Below are 18,066 nucleotides of genomic sequence, written 5' to 3' on the forward strand. Positions count from 1 at the left end.
ATAACTTCAGCCTACCCTTAAAAAGGTGTTTGCCAAGAAGAACAATAACTCGATATATTTAGTTCAAAAAGGAGAATTACACATTGCATTCTCCTACTGGGATAAGCTACATGAGGTATGGGTTTTAATCTCATGTGTTCATTGCTGTATCCCCAGTATCCAAAAGTAAACACTCAATTACAATGAATTAATAACAAGTAAATAAATCTCAGTTTCTTGTTTGGACAAAGAAAATGAAGCTCCTCTGCTGTTCCAGGGATAATCAGTAATTTTGACCTTTCACAGCTCACAGACCCATGAAAATCTACAACACTCCCAACACCTCCAGCGCCATCACTGGCTTCATCCTCCTGGGCTTCCCTTGCTCCAGGGAGGGGCAGATTCTCCTCTTTGTGCTCTTCTCTGCTGTCTACCTCCTGACCCTCATGGGCAACGGTTCTATCATCTGTGCTGTGTGCTGGGATCAGAGACTCCACACCCCCATGTACATCCTGCTCGCCAACTTCTCCTTCCTGGAGATCTGGTATGTCACCTCCACTGTCCCCAACATGTTGGCCAACTTTCTCTCTGACAACAAGCTCATCTCCTTCTCTGGGTGTTTTCTCCAGTTCTACTTTTTCTTCTCCTTGGGTTCTACAGAATGCTTTTTCTTGGCTATTATGGCATTTGATAGATACCTTGCCATCTGCTGGCCTCTACACTACCCCACTCTCATGACTGGACGTCTCTGCACCAATCTGGTGATCAGCTGCTGGGTACTTGGTTTCCTCTGGTTCCCAGTCCCCATCATCATCATTTCCCAAATGTCCTTCTGTGGATCCAGGGTCATTGACCATTTCCTGTGTGACCCAGGTCCTCTTCTAGCACTCACCTGTGCTAGAACCTCAGTAATGGAATTTTTTTGGGCAATCATAAGTTCTCTCCTCTTATTTATTCCTTTCCTCTGCATCTTGGGGTCCTATGCTCTGGTCTTGAGAGCTGTATTGAAAGTCCCTTCAGCAGCTGGACAAAGGAAAGCTTTCTCCACCTGTGGGTCTCATCTGGCTGTGGTCTCACTCTTCTATGGTTCAGTGATGGTCATGTATCTGAGCCCAACATCTGAGCATGATGCTGGAATACAGAAGCTTGTGACTCTGTTTTATTCTGTGGGAACCCCACTCATTAATCCTGTGATCTACAGTCTGAGGAACAAAGATATAAAATATGCCCTGCAGAAATTTCTGGAAATACAAAAATAAGAAACTTGGTCCAAAAAAAAAAGAAAGAAATCTTTGGGCAACTGGGCTATCTTTATACTTTTCCAGGTTAAAAAATCTTAAGTAAATAACTAGTACCAACTCAACGGACGTGAGTCTGAGTAAACTCTGGGAGTTGGTGATGGACAGGGAGGCCTGATGTGCTGCAGTCCATGGGGTCACAAAGAGTCAGACACAACTGAGTGACTGAACTGAACTGAACTGAACACGTCAAGAATTCTTCATCCTATTGTTGAACTTATTCATCATGGCTATTCTTACTTTGCCCAAAATCTTTAGGAGAAAGGACTCAGAGACTTTATCCAACTCCCTCATTCTGCAGATTAAGAAGCTGAAGAATGGAAAATTTGAGTGATTTGCTCTGGTAATAACTTTAAAATGCTTAGAAAAATCTTCTTTATGCTTCTCATTCTACTCATAAAGAGAGAAATGCATAATAAACTATAAGAAAGTATTGGGGGTTTGGCATTCTGGCATACAGCCATCAAATATTCTTTCATCTAAGAGGGGAAAATATATATTACTGATAAAAGTCTAAACTGGTGCAATTTCTACTTAAGACCTTGCAAACAATTTCAGAAAATTTAAAATTTACATATCCATTATCCAAGCAATTGTACTCACTCCTAGATACACATATAATCATACATATGTGAAAAGTGCATTTTTAGAAGCCACTTAAATGCCTATTTATTGAGACATATTTCAATATGTATGACATATTCATGCAATGGAATTTGATGTAGCATTTCTTAAATGAGAGAATTTTAGATATACAGATATGGACTTCCAACTTATATTTGTTATTAAGTGAATAAATGATGCATAGTATGTAAGTTGTCATTTATTGATGAGATTATAAATTTGTCCTCGTGGTTTAAAAAAAGGAATATCTTTCAAAGGATAAATAAGAAACCTAACCATGGTTGCATTTGGGAAGAGGATATCTTGAATTCAAGAGAAGGAAAAAAGACTTATTTTAACTCTCTGGTATCTTTGAAACAAAATTTTATAGATAATAATGATAGCTCTACTGGTAAGTTTTCTGAGAACCAGAGCCTAAGAAACAGTCCCCCACAATTCCTGGGTTTCTTGGGGAATCTATGCCAAGGCACAGGCTGTCTCCAATGCAAACAAAGGAGCCAGGATCCAAAAACCCACAAACATCATTTCATTCAGACTTCTCGGTTCTGGACGGAAAATATGGGAAATTATTTTGTTCTCTGAAGATGTTTTCCAATTTCAAAATTGGGAAAGGAGTATGTCAAGGCTGTATATTGTCATCCTGCTTATTTAACTTACATGCAGAGTACATCATGCAAAATGCCAGGCGGATGAAGCACAAGCTGGAATCAAGATTGCTGGGAGATTTATCAATAACCTCAGATATGCAGATGACACCACCCTTACGCAGAAAGCAGAGAAGGACTAAAGAACCTCTTGATGAAAGTGAAAGACAAGAGTGAAAAAGATGGCTTAAAACTCAACATTCAAAAAACGAAGATCATGGCATCTGTTCCCATCACTTCATGGCAAATAGATGGGAAACAATGGAAACAGGGAAAGACTTTATTTTCTTGGGCTCCAAAATCACTGCAGCTGGTGACTGCAGCCATGAAATTAAAAGACACTTGCTCCTTGGAAGAAAAGCCATGACAAATGTAGACAGCATATTAGAAAGCAGAGACATTACTTTGCCAGTAAAGGTCCATCTAGTCAAAGCTATGGTTTTCCCAATTGTCATGTATGGAAGTGAAAGCTGGACCATAGGGAAGGCTGAGTGAAAAAGAATTGATTCTTTTGAACTGTGCTGTTGTAGAAGACTCTTGAGAGTTCCTTGGACTGCAAGGAGATCAAACAATTCAATTCAAAAGGAAATCAACCCTGAATATTCATTGGAAGGACTGATGCTGCAGCTGAAGCTCCAATACTTTGGCCACCTGATGTGAAGAACTGACTCATTGGAAAAGACTCTGATGTTGAGAAAGATAGAGGGCAGGAGAAGAAGGGGACAACAGAGGACAAGATGGCTGGATGACATCACTGATTCAACGGACATGAGTCTGAGCAAGTTCCGAGAGATGGTGATGGATAGGGAAGCCGGGCATGCTGCAGTCCATGGGGTCGCAGTCGGACAAAACTGAGCAACTGAACAACAACAACAACTGAAGATGTGTGGGAGGAAATAGTCTGTTAAAATGTTATTTGGGGCTTCCACCAGGTGGCACTAGTGGTAGAGAGCCGGCCTGCCAATGTAGGAGACCTTGGAGACCTGGGTTCAATCCTTGGGTCTGGAAGATCCTCTGGAGGAGGGCATGGCAACTCACTCCAGTATCCTTGCCTGGAGAATCCCATGGACAGAAGAGCCTGTCCCTGGTGGGTACAGTCTACAGGTCACAAAGAGTCTGACACAACTGAAACAACTTAGCATGCATGCAAAGTGTTAATTAGTCTAGTTTCAGGGCTATTATATTTACATTTCTTACTGTTCACTAATTCATTAAAAACATTTAGTGAATACCTGTAATATGTCAAGTATATATTTAGGAAAGGAGTCAGATAAGTCAGTAAGTCACATTTCAGTCCCTCATGGAGTTGACAGTCTAGGATGAGAAAAAATTAAACTGTGAGATGTGCTATGACCAAGAGAGAGACTAGTTGTTACAGGAGTCAACTGGGGAACAGTATATGCAAACAATGGAGAGGTAAGTGGTGAGAGAGCAAGAGAATGTTATCTGAGTATCTGAGTATTTCACACAGATAACTATAGCTCATGGATTACAGGGTCACGTCAAGGTAAAGATCAGGAGTGTCCCTGATAGACATTCATAGAAAGGACCTCTCAGACTCTTAAGAAAACCTGTCTAATGGTTTACAGTTTACTACTACTACAAGCAAAAGAAATCTGATTGTATTATATGATAAAATAATGGTTTTATATGATTTTATATTATTTTTATGATTTTATATGATTTATACGATTTTATCATATAAAATATGATATAATAATAGTGTATTATATGATTTCCCTGAGGGTAGGAAGCAAGAAAGCTGAAAATTGCTTCAGCTTTTTGCACAGCAGCTTACATTCAACATTTTATCTCAAATGCATTTGTAACATAGTAATTGTTTGATAATATTTTAATTTTTCTTGCTTATTTATATAATACTTGTTCATTTTAAACATTTATCTTTTTAATTTATTTTTTATTGAAGGATAATTTATTTACAGAATTTTGCTGTTTTCTGTCAAACCTCATCATGAATCACCATAGGTATACATATATCCTCTCCCTTTGGACCCTCCCTCCCATCTCCCTCCCCATCCCACCCCTCTAGATTGATACAGAGCCCCTGTTTGAGTTTCCTGAGCCACACAGCAAATTCCTGTTGGCTGTCTATTTTACATATGGTAACGTAAGTTTCCATGTTACTTTTTCTGTACATCTCACCCTCTCCTCCCCTCTCCCCATGTTCATAGGCCTATATTCTCTGTGTCTGATTCTCCACTGCTGTCCTGTAAATAAATTCTTCAGTACCATTTTTCTAGATTCTGTATATATGCATTAGAATACAATATTTATCTTCCTCTTTCTGACTCACTTTACTCTGTATAATAGGTTCTAGGTTCATCCACCTCATCAGAACTGACTCAAATGTGTTCCTTTTTATGGCTGAGTAATATTCCATTGTGTATATGTACCACAACTTCTTTATCCATTCATCTGTCAATGGACATCGAGGTTGTTTCCAGGTTCTAGCTATCGAAAATAGTGCTGCAATGAACAATGGGATACATGTATCTTTTTCAATTTTGGTTTCCTTAGGGTACATGCCTAGGAGTGGGATTGCTGGGTATATGGTGGTTTTACTTTTAGTTTTTTTAAGGAATCTCCATACCGTCTTTCACAGTGGCTGTATCAATTTACATTCCCACCAACAATGCAAGAGCATTCCCTTTTCTCCACATCCTCTCCAGCATTTATTGCATTTTAAACATTTTTTAAACAATAAAGTATAAACATATTTCAGTCACCTAAATTCCACTGTCCAGGGTTCCATATCATTAAGTTTTAGCTATTCATCTTTTCAGATGTGTTTATGTGCATATGCATATTATATAGAGAGTATATAATTTATATTAATGCATATAATTTATATACATATGATTGTATACATGCACACATATAATTTTTCATACAGGGTCACAACAGACAAGCTATCTCTCTGCAAGCCATCTTCTTTTTTTTTTCTTTTCCTCTCGTTACCTTTATTCTTTCCCCACTTCTCTCCACAATTACCTCACACTTTAGTTAAATAAGCAGTATATGAATAATCTAATGTGTATCCTTCCACATTATTCTTAATGCACATGTAATTGTATGCTTATACACACATTCACACAACTCTTTGTGACCCCATGGAATGTAGCCCACCAGTCTCCTCTGTCCATGGGGTTCACCAGGCAAGAATACTGGAGTGGGTCACCATGCCCTCCTCCAGGATATCTTCCCAATCCAGGGATCCAACCCAGGTCTGCCGCATTGCAGGCAGTTTCTTTACCATCTGAGCCAACCAGGGAGGCCCTTATTCTAAACTACTTATACCTTTATTTTTATAAGATAGATTTCTAGGAATGTATTGATATTTTTGGATCAAAGATCAGTACACATAATATTTGGATATTGTTAGATTGCTTTGACTCAAGGCTATACACAATCACATTTCCACTGTTAGTATAAGTACCCATTCACCCTTAGGAGCTAATAAAATTACTTTAAATTTTGCCACTTTGGTGGGTTAAAAGAGAGAATCCACTTCTTTTACTAGTGATAGTTGAGCATTTTTTTTTCCTTATGACATTGGCCTTTTTTCCTTATGACATTGGATTTTCTCTACTATTTGCTTGTTAACATCTTTATCCATTTTTAATTGTTCATATTTTGCTCAAGGAAAAATTTTATTTATTTTAGATATTAACACTTTAGCTGTCAAATGTATTGCAAATATTTTTCTCTACCATTTCATTTTATGCTTAAACAAGGAAAAATTTTATTTATTTTAGATATTAACACTTTAGCTGTCAAATGTATTGCAAATATTTTTCTCTACCATTTCATTTTATGCTTAAAGGATCTTTACTAAAATTTGATTACACATGCTGAATATTTTTTCCTTGTACTAATAGCTAGAGATTTATAAAGAATAAAAATAAGTCAATTTAGATTGTCAAAAGAGGTTATTCTTCCATACACCAGAAAAAGGCAGCGTTAGCTACAGGGCTATCTAAAGATAACTCATGAGCTCTGATTAATTCTCATTCCACAAAGATCTGTAAGATCCAGATTATTGTCAAGTAGGTTGGAGATTACAGGGTTTGAGATTGATTTCACTGCAGACTATACTAATATCATGAGGCGATTATTGTCTGCATTTTAACTGAACTCCTAGATGTAGAGCTCAAGGAATGTATTTATGTAATCTATGATTGGAATGAGGGTACAGGACAGAGCATCATTGGGTCCATGTCACAAAGAAAATGATAAATAATGTTAGGGAGAAATGAGAATTAAGCACATAAGGACATGAATGAGCAAACACAAGAACACTGGAATACCCAGAGCCACCCATGATGGAATAGTGCAGTAGATATTCAGGTACCAATCATTAGCAAAGAAAGAGAGAGCCAGTACTATTCAGTTGTATGCAGGGGAATGAAGCAGAAGTGAGAAAAGAAGCCAGAGAAGGACAGAGTGTTGGACTGAATATTAATAAATATGTTGTGAACTGTGCAGGCAACACACAAGAATGCAATCATTGCCCCAACAACTCATCGACACAGGCTCAAAGAGCAACAGATCCAAACACCCATGACCTAGGTTTGAATTCTAGTTTTGTCATCCCCATGGACAGAGGAGCCTGGCGAGCTACAGCCAGTGGGGTCGCAGAGTTGGACACGACTGAGCGACTGAGCACACAGCATGGAAAGTGAAAGAGAAAGTCTCTCAGTCGTGTCTGACTCTTTGCAACCTCATGGACCATACAGTCCATGGAATTCTCCAGGCCAGAGTACTGGAATGGGTAGCCTTTCCCTGCTCCAGGGGATCCTCCCAACCCAGGGATTGAACCCAGGTCTCCCGCATTGCAGGCAGATTCTTTACTGTTTGAGCCATGAGGGAAGCCCAAGAATACTGGGGTGGGTAGCTTATCCCTTCTCCGGGGGATCTTCCCAATCCAGGAATGGAACCGGGGTCTTCTGCATTGCAGGCAGATTCTTTACCAGCTGAGCCACAGGGGAAGCCCACAGACCATGGAAGACCATGGAAAGAGGGGAGAAAGTGAGGCAGTGAGGAAAGAGAGAAAGAGGGACAGGAAGGGAGGAAGACAACAAGAGGGGGGCAGGAGGGAAACAGAGAAAGGGAAAGGGGAGGAGAAGGGAGAGAAAGGAATGAAGAAAAGGAGGAAAAGATTTACTCAAACCAACCATGTGTGTGTGTGCTCAGTAGTGTCCAACTCTTTGCAACCCCATGGACTATAGCCTGCCAGGCTCCTCTGACCAACTAAAATGGGATTCAAAACCAGAAAATGATGATGGGTAACCTGACACTGGACAGAAGTATGAAAAAAATAGTGACATCATTCTGTAATTGTTTATAGTATTGAATTAACCAGTGGTACAGACATTCTAGGAAAATGGTCTGTAACAACATGACTTGAAAGCTCTTCAGAAACCAATTGGCTTGGCTACAGAATGAAGTAATCTCTACTGCACATGCTCTACAAGAAGATGGTTCTATACTTCAGACATCTGCCACTGAGTCATGCAACAATCTTTTGGGCTCTCTAAGAGAAGAGGCAACAGCATTTGCTCACAAGTGGCGTGTTAATCAAGCTGTGTCCTCAGTGGAATATTATCTTTTGAAATTTCTCTTATAAGAAAGCTTATTACTAATAACCAATTAAGAGAAAACAATCAGTGACCTGTCACATGAATCCATTATTCCTTTACCTGGAAAATCTTCATGCATGCTCCATCTTCCACAGTAAAAAGGCCTGATTGCAGATAGGTGGTGTTTTGATGATAGTACTCTTTCTTTTTTTTTAGATTAAATTTAGGATTTAATTTTTTTAATTGAGGCAAAATTCATATAACATACAATCAGCCATCTTAAAGTATACAACTTAGTGGTATTTAGTGCATTCACGGTGTGGTACAGCCACCACTCTTCTGTAATTTCCAAACTTGTTCATCACCCCAGAATAACACCTCATATCCGTTACAGTAGGTCACTCCCCCTTCCTCCCTCCCCACATTACCTGGCAGCCACTAACTTGCTCCCTGTCTCTATGGGTTTGCCTATTCCAGACAGCCCATATGAAGGAATCATACAATATGTGACTTTTTGTGACTGCCTTCTTTTACTAAGCATAAAGTTTTCAAAGTCACCTAAGTTGTAGCATATTTCAGTACATCATTCCTTTTTGTGACTGAGTTAAACATTTTTTATGTTTATAATTAATCTGTTTGATGATAGTACTCTTAAAGGAACCATTATAACGAATAGCACCCACCTGACAAAATCAATATTTAAGTTGCTAAAAAGCTTAATGGAAAAAAATTTAAACTTGTTTGAAACTGGAAACAAACTTGATTGTCTAAAAAGTGTTACAAATGGTGGCTAGACCAAATATACCAGCCCCCGTGTCTTTATTGCTCTCCCCAAAAATAAATCCTGAGACAAAGATTCCAATGCAGAGTTCATTTAGGTAATGAAGGGAATGCTTATAGAGAAAAGTCAAATAAGGAAGAGAAGTCTTCCAACAAAGGGTAAGTAGTCAAACCAACTCCCATTAGAAATAATTGCAGCTAATCCCTCTGGAGGATCCCAAGGTAGGCAATTAGACATTCCAGACTTATCCCGATATTTTGCCAAAGGAGCTGGGATACTGATACTCCAATTCCAATCTGTCCATAGCTGAGGGTTTCAGGAAGTGTGGAAGTCATTAACTTCCAGCCTGGAAGAATGAAAAATCGGCAGCCAAAGCAGGTTTCCCAGTTATGAAAAAACTCTCAGGAAAACAAATGTAGAAGCTTGCAGTTGCACTGAAGTGGAAAGGAGGAGAAAATACAAAGGGATATGGACCAGCAACCAATGAGCTCTGTTACAATGTGCTAATACCACCTTCAAGAATTCTGTGAGAAAATATTTTGAGCTGGGGGAAACAATAACAGGAGAGGCTACAAAAAAAAAAAGAAAAGGAAAGAAAGCAAAGAGAACACTTCATAAGTTATCTCCTTTCTGCATGATTAAGTTAGTCTCCTGGGATCCTCACTCCACCGGGCTTAACTCTTCCTTTGGTAGTCATCAATTCACAGTGTTCTTGTCTGCTTTTCAGAGGGTAAAATTATTTACCCCACCGAAATATATGGTATTCCACTATGTGTCTAAGCAATTTAATCTGACTGTGACACAAGAACTTCTGCAAGAAATAGTGGGGGAAAGATAAAAATATAAAATATGGACCTACTGTTTAGTAGAGGGAACTCTGCTCAATATTATGTGGTAGCCTGGATAGGAAGGGACTTTGGGGAAGAATGGATATGGGTAATGTATAGTTTGATTCCTTTGCTGCCCATCTGAAACTATCACAACATTTTTAATCGGTTATACTTCAATATAACAAAAATTTAAAATATATATATATATATATATATAATTACAACAAGGGTAACAATAGTTACAGCTGAATTGCAACTGCCCTTGTTTGCCAATTTCAAATTGTAAACAGAGGGAAACATCAAAGCAGATCAAACAAGGAAGTTAAACGACCTGATAAGTCATTGACTTGAAACTCCTTCACAAATGGGACAGAGGGACAAGAAATGGGTTGTGCTAAAACACCTGTACTTCTGTCAAGATGAGGAAGCCTTAGATCCAACCCTGAGAAGAGCTAAGGAATGTTCTGCTCTGGCTTCTCTTGGACCTAAGTTAACCATCAAGACACCTGTTTGAGACTCACAGGGCTCAACCACAAATGAGAAAGGGTAGATCTATAAAAGAAACAGGGAGGTCCTGGAAGGGGATTGATTCCTGGAGTAACAGCACAGCCCTCTATGGCTGAGGTCACATCATACCTCCAACCCATCTCTTCCTTCAGGAGAATCAGAGAGGGCTTTGTTCCCAAAACCCATAATTGACAGCACTCACTAGAGGCTCAGGAACATCTTCTACCTAACAGCCATCACACTGTGTTTTTTTTAATAGACTTTCCCTTGAACAGCGCTCTGAGTTGGCTCATATTGGCAAAAGATTGATGAAATCTCATGCCATCACTGAGAAGTTTGGGGCTGGAAAAAGTAATGTTTTCTACTCTACTGGGAGACAAAGGTAGAAGGACCACAGTCTCCTGAGAAGACAGGTCCCAGAGGAAGGGAATAACTAGTAAGAACAGTCTCCTAACACAGACATCCTTCTGGAAGTGGTAAATAGATTCTCATGGATTCTCACTCTCTGGAGTCTTTGCTTATAATTTTCGCATCCTTCAACAAGCGCAGAAAGATCTTTACCCAGTTTCTACTCCTTCACCCCTTGATGGTTTCTTTAGAGAAGACCAACTCTCCTCTCCAGGAAGACCAGACAGTCAGAGAAACTTCAGGTCTGGATAGTCCTCTTGTTCAAGAAAGGAGATGATATAATGCTTAGAGGAAAAATAAATATAGAAGAGTGAGAAAACTACTATCCTCTGAGTAAGGCTTCCTTTTACTTTGCTTCAGCTGTATATTATATAGCTAAAAATTCCTATGCATTACAGTATGTCAGGCCCTAGACAAGGTTCCACATGTTTTATCATTCAGAGTCCTCAGTACCTTGGTGAAAGTGCTACTGTACCCATTTTACTGTTGGAAGAACTAGAAATAGTTTACATGTTGTATATTATACCCTCAACTCCTTACTCCAAATCTTTTGCTCTTCTATTATGCTTTAACTGCCTACCACTTCTCAGAAATGAGAGTTTTTCTTGTTTTCAAAAGCATTGCAGAAATGGGACAGCTGTGACATCTCCTGACCAAACCAAAGGAAACAGATGGATGTGCTGTTGTGAGAGTAGGGCATGGTGCTTCTACCCCATTGTGCCTCTGTGGACTAGCCCTGGGGGAAAAGCAACATTTCAGAGAAATATCTTCATCTTATATATTACAGCTGAGAGTCTGGCTAATCTAGATTGGGTTTAACCCAACCTTTCCAAGATAGCATGGAGGTGAGGGAGTAGTTTATCTTGCTTGGCCTTGTTAATAAACTCAGTCGAAACATCCTGCATACATAATACAACTTTGACACCACTGTATGCATATTCCCAATCCCTCTGCCACAGAACTTTCTGCAACTAATTCAGGGGAACTGGCCTGCCTCTCTGGACAGCTCCAGCTCCCCCTTGGTTCAGGTGAACACAACAGCTCTTCTGTACAAAGGAGTGAAGTAATAAAAGGTGAGTAACAAACGACATGTCTTATTCAAAATATCTTTTTTCACCCACTGACAACTTATAGTTAGATTGAGCATGAAATGGTGGTGACACACAGAGAATCATTTTTTCACACTTTTCTTATTTTCTAGGGCAGCTTTGTCAGACTCTCAAAGTAGGAGAATTGCCCTAGAGGGAATCACCTGGATATTTTTGCCTCATGTAAATGTGAAAAACTAATGGATTTTCTCATCTGAGAGATAAATGTAAATAAAATATTACCTCTAGATCTATAAAACCTTCATATCATGTGTACTTGTAGTATACTTGGAATAGGAGTAAGCATGTTATAATGAAAGGTTATTAAAAATTATATAACCCTACTCCCTTTTCACATAAAGAAACCAAAGTTTATAGACAGTAGGAGACTCCACTTGAGCCACTAAGCAACTCTGTCACGATGCTAAACCTGGAATTTCCATCCTACCCTCCCTATCCCCTATTTTAACATCTACAGCTGGGGGCCGTTATTATCTCTAGCAATACAGAGTAAGCCACCTGGGGTGGAACACGTTGTTCCAAATAGAACCTTAGCTCCCGTTACTTCCTTTAAATGGATTCCTCTCATGTCCAGGCCAATACTCTCATAGTCTCAGATCATTTGGAGCCCCTTCTTATCATTTATTTCCTAAAACTTCATCTCACAAGTTCTTTGAAGCTCAAAGAAAGTAATTGGTAGATATCTCTATATTATCTATCTATATTCTCTATGTTGGTAACAGTGAGGACAATCATTTCTTTCAAAAAAAAATCATAAATATATAGTATCTTCCTCATGTTGTGCTGAGAACTAGGAATTAAAAATGACCATTGAGGACAACAAGAACAAAGACCCTGGGTCAGAAAAGTACTTGGCTATTTCTAGAAACTGAAAGAAGGCTGGTGTTATATTACTGAAGTGCTGTGGGGAAGAGGGAAGCCGTGCATGCATGAGTATCTGAGTGTGTTTGTGTGTAGAGACAGAGAGAGAAAGAGGCAAATGGCTTTGGAAGCTCATCTTTTTAATTAAGCTAAAGCTGGCCCAAAGGTGCTACCTGAGAAGACTAAGCTGATTCTAGCTGCCTCTAGTGGTCTCCTCCCTTTCTATAAGAATCTAATAAGATTCTTGCTGGACCAAGGAGCTTCTATTGTTCCACAGTAAAGTGATGATCATTGCTTTCCTATCCTTAAAAATGCATGGAACAGGAGTCAGCAAATTATAGCCAATGGTCCAGATCTGGCCTGCTGCCCATTTTTGTATAGACAGTGAGCTAAGAATTCTTACATTTTGAATTTAAATTAAAAAATCAATAGAAGACTAACTTTCTGTTAGTCAGAAACTGTGTTAATATAATACATCAGAGTTACATTAAATTCAAACTTCAGAGTCCTTTGCAAAATAGAATGTGTTTTTCTATGTGTGTGTATGTGTTTGAGAGATATAGTATATATGTGATTGATTAATACAGCCAAGAGATGAGGTTGGAGATGTTACAAGGGGTCATCTAATACTGTGGTTTGAAGATTTTATTTTCAGTGCATTGGGAAGCTAACTGAAGTATGTGCACAAGAAAAGGGATTGATCTGATTTTCTTTTTTAAAGAGTACTCTGGCCGTGATAGGGATAACACACTATCTAGAGGCAAGGGTGGAAACAGGAGGCCAGTGAGGACAGTATCACAGTGGAAGAAAAGATGATAGCTTAAACAAGAGAGTGTTAGACATGAGAAAAACTAACAATAATTTCTGATGGATTCAATGCGAGGGTTAAATAATGGAGAAAAAAACTACACTGACAAATTTCACCAAAAAAATTATTCAACATTCAATGGAAGAGGTCAATTATGTGATTGTTGAGCAGATGCTTACTCCTAAAATGAAATTCCAGGAACACCAGCAAAGCAACCCTGGTCAAAAATACTTAACAATTGTTTTTAATTGATCATAATACTTTCCTCTGAATTGGTACAAGAATTATAGACTTACGCTTTTCTTTTTTGCACAGACACAGACCTTGTTAGGACATTTCATAATAAGCATCAGCCTGCAGTGTAATGTAGAGCAAAGGATTCTGGCAAAGTTAGGGTTAATCCAGGCTGGCAAATCTAGATTTATCTTTAGATTCTAAAATACTTAGAACTCATTAAGGACATTTTCACATAGCAGAATTATTCTTTTGCATCCCTAATTTTATTCTTTACTAATCAATGGGCTCAAGCGACTAATATAGCTTTGTAAATACACTACAAAAGCCAGGGTAAGAAGCAAAAAAAGGGTAAATGATTACTGTCATTGATCATGAGTGAAACTGGTACAGAGTGACTTAAAAGTCACTCAGATGTTATACTCTTCTGCTGTCTTCCTTCAACTCTCCTTTATAAAAAAATAAATGTATGGTCTCAGAAATTTACTGGGCCCCTAGAAAAATGACTTTACAAGCAGAAGAGAAAAAGACAGCAAATGGAATTGCATGGTATAGGTACCAGAAGCTACACACTCTTCCCCTCACCAAATAGAGTCCATTAAATCCTATTTCAGTCCAGTTTTATACTCTAAAAGACAACCTGGCAGATCTGCAAGAATTTTATTGGCCCCAAGCATCCCTCATGCAATAGGAATCAGGGAATCCTGTTTAAAATTACCCAGAAAGGGTTTTTTTTTTTTAATTTTACATAAGTTTTTATTTTTTTTCCATTTATTTTTATTAGTTGGAGGCTAATTACTTTACAATATTGTAGTGGTTTTTGCCATACATTGACATGAATCAGCCATGGATTTACATGTCAGAAAGAGTTTTTAAAGAATATGTATTGTATTATAATGTCTCCCACAGCCTTCTTCCCCTGCCTCCACCCTACACAATTGTATTCCTCCTCCAACACATCATGTAAGCAGCCATACCTTTACATGAGAAGGGATGACACCTTGCTGCCAACACCTTTTGCTCCTGATCCTAGGGGTTTCTCAGAAATTGAATATTTCTGGTAGGAAATTACTAGACTTCCTGAGTCCCTGTGTCAAACTTCAAAAAGCAAAATATGGATTTACAATAGAACAAGGAGTAGGGAACATAGATTTTCTTTATATTGCACATTTATACATTATCTTACAGGGTTCTGATTGATTTCAAGATCAATGTGCAAGATTATTTAACAAAAATATTCTCATTTAGAACAACAGAAAAAGACATGTTGCAGATATGCAAACTTTAAAAGCTACTCTGCCTCGAGATGCTCCAAGTATTTACCGAAGGATGAGCAAAAATTTAGTTCTGAATCCTTACAAATCCTCTGCTACTAGAATATTTAGAATTCCATGTTATCAGTAATATTCATAGTTCATATCATTGAGATAGAAATAAATCAATAACTGTAGCTTGGAAAATTTCATATCTCTGTTCCAGGTAAGTACTGACCTGTTTCACATGCTCTGTTAATAATTCTTATACACTGGTCCACCATGAATGACTAGGATTGCCTTTTTAACACAATAGAAATCAAGGCTAATTTCCTCTAGTTGATCTGATGATTGCAATCTGATGATTACAGATGATTAGAGTAAAACATTGTGAAATTAATAAGTTAAATCATTTAGTTTGAAATAAAGGCTGCTTCAAAAGTCATATAAAAGAAGTAATTCAAAAAGTTCCATTAATTTATGTTACATGGCAACGTAGGTCTATACTTACCTGGAACAGAGATATGACATTTTCCAAGCTACAGTTATTTATAAATTTCTATCCCAATGATATGAGCTATGAATATTGCTGATAACATGGAATTCTAAATATTCTAGTAGCAGTGGATTTGTAAAGATTCAAAACTGAAATTTTGCTTATCCTCCAGTAACTACTTGGAGTATCTCAAGGCAGAGTAGCTTTTAAAGTTTGCATATCTGCAACATGTCTTTTTCTGTTGCTCTAAATGAGAATACTTTTGTTAAATAATCTTGCACATTGATCTTGAAATCAATCAGAACCCTGTAGGATAATGTATAAATGTGCAACATAGTTTGATTCAACTTCTGGCACAACTGCAATGATGTCACCTCTTTGAAAAGTGGAAGAAATCCATTCCATTTTTGTGACAATAGATCAGTAGGTTGGTTGGTAGATAGATAGATAGACTCTATTAAATGTAATATTTGTATGTATGCATGCTAAGTTACTTCAGTCATGTCTGACTCTTTGTGACCCTATGAACTGTAGCCCACCAGGCTCCTCTATCCATGGGCATTCGCTAGGCAAGAATACTGGAGTGGATTGCCATGCCCTCCACCAGGGGATCTTCCTGACCCTAGGATCGAACCCTTGTCTCTTATGTCTCCTGCATTGGCAGACAGGTTCTTTACCACTAGCGCCACCTGGGAAGCCCTAAAGGTAATATACTTATACGTGTATTCTCTATTAAGTCAATATAATCTTCAAATACTGCTACAGCCCTTTCCTAGAAGTGCTTATCTATTCTGACCAGAAATTTTCTGGAATCCAGGATGAAAATATGAATGAGAATAAAGAGGAAACCCCGGTCAATATTTCATCTCTCAAGAAAAAATTATTGATATGCAAGTCCTTATGGGTTTCCCAAGTGGCGCTACTGTTAAAGAACCTGCCTGTCAATGCAGGAGACATAAAAGATGTGGGTTCGATCCCTGGGTCGGGAAGATCCCCTGGAGGAGGGCATGGCAACCCATCCTAATATTCTTGCCTAGAGAATCCCATGGACAGAGGCACCTGGTGGGCTACAGTCCCTAGGGTCGCAAAGAGTTGATAAAGTGACTTAGCACTCAGGCATGCAAGTCCTTATATCTTTCCCAAGAAGATTTAAGTATAAATCTGGGTCCTCATGTCGCTATACAAACTCGTTTGATATTTGCTGGTCCTTTCACAGCTCACAGACACATGAAAATCTACAACACTCCCAACACCTCCAGCGCCATCACTGGCTTCATCCTCCTGGGCTTCCCTTGCCCCAGGGAGGGGCAGATTCTCCTCTTTGTGCTCTTCTCTGCTGTCTACCTCCTGACTCTCATGGGCAACGGTTCTATCATCTGTGCTGTGTGCTGGGATCAGAGACTCCACACCCCCATGTACATCCTGCTTGCCAACTTCTCCTTCCTGGAGATCTGGTATGTCACCTCCACTGTCCCCAACATGTTGGCCAACTTCCTTTCTAACACCAAGCTCATCTCCTTCTCTGGGTGTCTCCTCCAGTTTTACTTTTTCTTCTCCTTGGGTTCTACAGAAAGCTTTTTCTTGGCTATTATGGCATTTGATCGATATCTTGCCATCTGCCAACCTCTACATTACCCCACCCTCATGACTGGACATCTCTGCACCAATCTTGTGATCAGCTGCTGGGTACTTGGTTTTCTCTGGTTTTTGATTCCTGTCATCATCATCTCCCAAATGTCCTTCTGTGGATCCAGGGTCATTGACCATTTCCTGTGTGACCCAGGTCCTCTTCTAGCACTCACCTGTGAAAAAGCTCCTGTGATGGAGCTTGTCTTCTCCACTCTCAGCCCTATTCCCCTCATCATTCTCTTTCTCTTCATCATGGGGTCCTATGCTTTGGTCATAAAAGCTGTATTGAAAGTTCCTTCGGCAGCTGGACAAAGGAAGGCTTTCTCGACCTGCGGGTCTCATCTGACTGTGGTTTCACTGTTCTATGGTTCAGTAGTGGTCATGTATGGGAGCCCAGCATCTGAGCATGGTGCCAGAATGCAGGTGACCGTGACTCTGTTTTATTCTGTGGTCACCCCACTTCTTAATCCAATAATATATAGTCTTAGGAACAAAGATATGAAAAAGGCCCTAAAGAAATTTCTGAGACTATAAAAACTATTAACCAAGAAGACTCGCTAGCAAGTAGAGCCCCCAAATTTTTATTTACTAATTTGCAAAAATTTATAAATATTCTATTTAACTTATTTTCAGGTTAAAAACAACATTATTGAGAAAATTTTTCATTCTAGTATTGACAAAAACTTCAGTATCTTGTGAGCATGTATCTGTTGATTTTTTCCTCTCTTGGTTCTTGACCATTTGTCCTCTTTCTTCATATGCTTCCATATTTTTAATTGAATGCTGCACATTATATTTTTGACCTTGTAAAGACAATGGATACAGTAATGCAGCAAAGGTTAAATTTTCCTCAAGTAGCAGATAGAGTAAAAACAGATCAATTTGATCCCATTTAAGGATTCATGTTGTAAAAATAGCCTAAACCACTTTTGCTCTTATTTCTGGGATGTGACCCTTACTCAGGAATATGACCTTTCTGAGATCTCAGCTGCAAACCTGGACTGT

The 18,066-nt window shown here is 38.8% G+C and overlaps 2 protein-coding genes across 3 annotated transcripts; both read left to right on the forward strand.

Annotated features, from left to right (window-relative positions):
- The first annotated feature begins 284 nt into the window (after positions 1 to 284).
- Positions 285 to 1,238, forward strand: LOC122705276 (olfactory receptor 11G2-like). The gene has a single exon (XM_043920547.1). The coding sequence runs from the start codon at positions 297 to 299 to the stop codon at positions 1,236 to 1,238; it is 942 nt and encodes a 313-aa protein (XP_043776482.1). The 5' UTR covers positions 285 to 296.
- A 14,222-nt stretch (positions 1,239 to 15,460) lies between these two features.
- Positions 15,461 to 17,595, forward strand: LOC122705300 (olfactory receptor 11G2-like). Of its 2 annotated transcripts, XM_043920580.1 has the most exons (2): positions 15,461 to 15,480; positions 16,656 to 17,595. In XM_043920580.1, exons 1-2 carry the CDS (start codon positions 15,461 to 15,463, stop codon positions 17,593 to 17,595), a joined length of 960 nt encoding a protein of 319 aa, XP_043776515.1. The 2 variants fall into 2 exon arrangements, with proteins under 2 accessions (XP_043776515.1, XP_043776516.1); XM_043920581.1 differs by lacking the exon at positions 15,461 to 15,480 and having other exon boundaries at positions 16,570 to 17,595.
- Positions 17,596 to 18,066: the final 471 nt, after the last annotated feature.

This window comes from Cervus elaphus, chromosome 12 (assembly GCF_910594005.1).
Source record: "Cervus elaphus chromosome 12, mCerEla1.1, whole genome shotgun sequence".
Lineage (NCBI taxonomy): Eukaryota > Metazoa > Chordata > Mammalia > Artiodactyla > Cervidae > Cervus > Cervus elaphus.